A 2,080-nucleotide genomic window follows, 5' to 3' on the forward strand; every position below is an offset into this window, starting at 1 on the left:
GTGGTGATATTATTTTTCAATCACTTCCTCGCCCATTAGTATGATCTTCCTTGCTCATTAGTATGACCTTCCATGTCCATGAATCCCTTGGTTTGGCTGGCATTGAAGGATGTCACCTTCTGTGCAATACTTTTTTACCAATGTTTCTCTCAGACGTCAACTTTCTTCGACTAATCTCCACGGCCGTTAGCTAACAGTACTTCATTCATTGTTTGCATCTTTGTTATTCCAAGTAGCGATTTCATTTCATCACAAGAAATACTAAAGTATCCACCCTTTCAGATACCTGAAACGGTGGAGGGATCATCACCATGTCATGGGGGGATGATACTCGAGCTCAGCCCAACTCTTAGGCCGAAAGATTATTGTTCCTGTTCTTGGTCTTCATCCTACTGGAAAATTGACCAATTGACCGGAATCCCGTAAGAAAAGAGTTTAGAATTTCATTTCAGGTTTGTAAATGGAAAGTAATGTTTCATAGAAAAATATTGTTATGCCAAATGGAACTCAAAACATGGTTGAAGTCTCATAGATAAATTGAAGAACTGAATTGGAACTCGATTTCATTGCCCTCTAAGAAACCAACCCGTTCAACTACATTTACAAAAAGGATTGCAACCAAACGATAAACGCAAACAGCAAACCAAAATGAAATTTTCTATCTATATTTTTTATTCACTCCAATACTTCTCATCGGAATCTTTATCATCATCGGAATAATCAGAATCAGCATTGAGACTAATCTTAAACTTCCTAACATCCTCCACCGCCGCATTTCTGAACAACCCAACATCAACGGCACCGGAAACCATATGATACCCGCGCTTCCCGAGCGCCTCCGGCGGATCATGTGGCATTGCGAAACCGGCCAAGAAGGCTCCGCCGTCTTTCCGGTCGGACTTAAGCACTTCTCTCTCCGCCGTCCTCAACATCTCCCTTACCTTCTTGTGACCCGGGTCCCAGAGGTAACCCAGGCTAGCACTTAAATCCAACGGACCCATTTGAATACAGTCTACCCCTTCAACGGCGGCGATTTCTTCCACATTTTTTACACCATCTACCGTCTCGACTTGGCACATTATTAACAGATCCTCCTTGTAGTTGCTCAGATACCCTTCGTTGATTCCGTAGTTCGAAGCTCTCACCACCGTGTGAGCGGATCCACGGATTCCGTTGGGAGGGAAACGGCAATACGACACCGCCTTTCTAGCGTCTTTAGGGGAGTCGATCATTGGAAACATGATCCCTTGTGGACCAAGGTCAAGGGCTTTTTTGGCCCAAACTGCGGAGGACTCAGGGAGGCGGATGATGGCTGGGGTGTTGGTCGTGGCGACAGCGCGGAGCATTTGGAGGGACTCATGGATTCCCCCGGGGCCGTGTTCCATGTCGATGACTACGAAGTCGTAGCCAGAGAAGGCGACGATCTCAGCCAAAGTGGGGGAGAATGAGAGGAGGAAGATGCCGTAGAGGGTTTCGCCGTTGCGGAGGCGAGATTTGAGGGAAGGCGGGGAGGTAGAAGGGGAGGGATTAGGGGAGCATTGGAGAGGGGAAAGAGAGGAGAATTTGGTGGGGATTAAGGGTTTCAGTGAGGAAATGAAAGGCCTGAAAGAGGGAAAGGAGAGGGATTTGGAAGAAATGATGGGAATAGGTTTTCCGTTGGAAATTTTCCGGGCGCCGGCAACGGCACCTGCGGTTGTGTTGGCGAGTGAGGCCATCTGCTGTAGTTGGGTACTTTGGGTTTAACGAAGAAACCCTTAAAAAGTGAAAAATATGAGTGGGTTGGTATTTGGTAAGAGACGTATGCGAGAGTGACGAGTGTTTACCGTAGATAATACGGATTCGTATAATTTATATTTTATAAATTCAGAAACTTTAATTACTATTTATAATAAATTTCAAAGTGAAAATATTAACATAAGTTGTTTTTTTTAATTTTGTTTTATTTTTGCTTATATTTTAAAAATGTAAAAATTAATTAAGCTTGTATTAAATTTGCACCCAATTAAAATTTTATAATTAACTAAAATAATCAATTAAGCCCTTTCGTTAATGGTTTCTATCATCGATCATGTGGACCGTT

General features: G+C 43.4%; 1 protein-coding gene across 1 annotated transcript; it reads right to left on the reverse strand.

The window, feature by feature from the left end:
* Positions 1 to 503: 503 nt before the first annotated feature.
* On the reverse strand, positions 504 to 1,767 carry LOC105788177 (hypothetical protein). The gene has a single exon (XM_012614938.2). It carries the CDS (start codon positions 1,713 to 1,715, stop codon positions 672 to 674), a length of 1,044 nt encoding a protein of 347 aa, XP_012470392.1. The 5' UTR covers positions 1,716 to 1,767; the 3' UTR covers positions 504 to 671.
* Between the last annotated feature and the right edge of the window lie 313 nt (positions 1,768 to 2,080).

The sequence above is a fragment of the Gossypium raimondii genome, chromosome 2 (genome assembly GCF_025698545.1).
Source record: "Gossypium raimondii isolate GPD5lz chromosome 2, ASM2569854v1, whole genome shotgun sequence".
Taxonomy (NCBI): Eukaryota; Viridiplantae; Streptophyta; class Magnoliopsida; order Malvales; family Malvaceae; genus Gossypium; species Gossypium raimondii.

Coding starts and splice junctions, on each gene's coding strand:
- LOC105788177 (XM_012614938.2), bottom strand. CDS start 1,715: ATGGCCTCACTCGCCAACACAACCGCAGGTGCCGTTGCCGGCGCCCGG.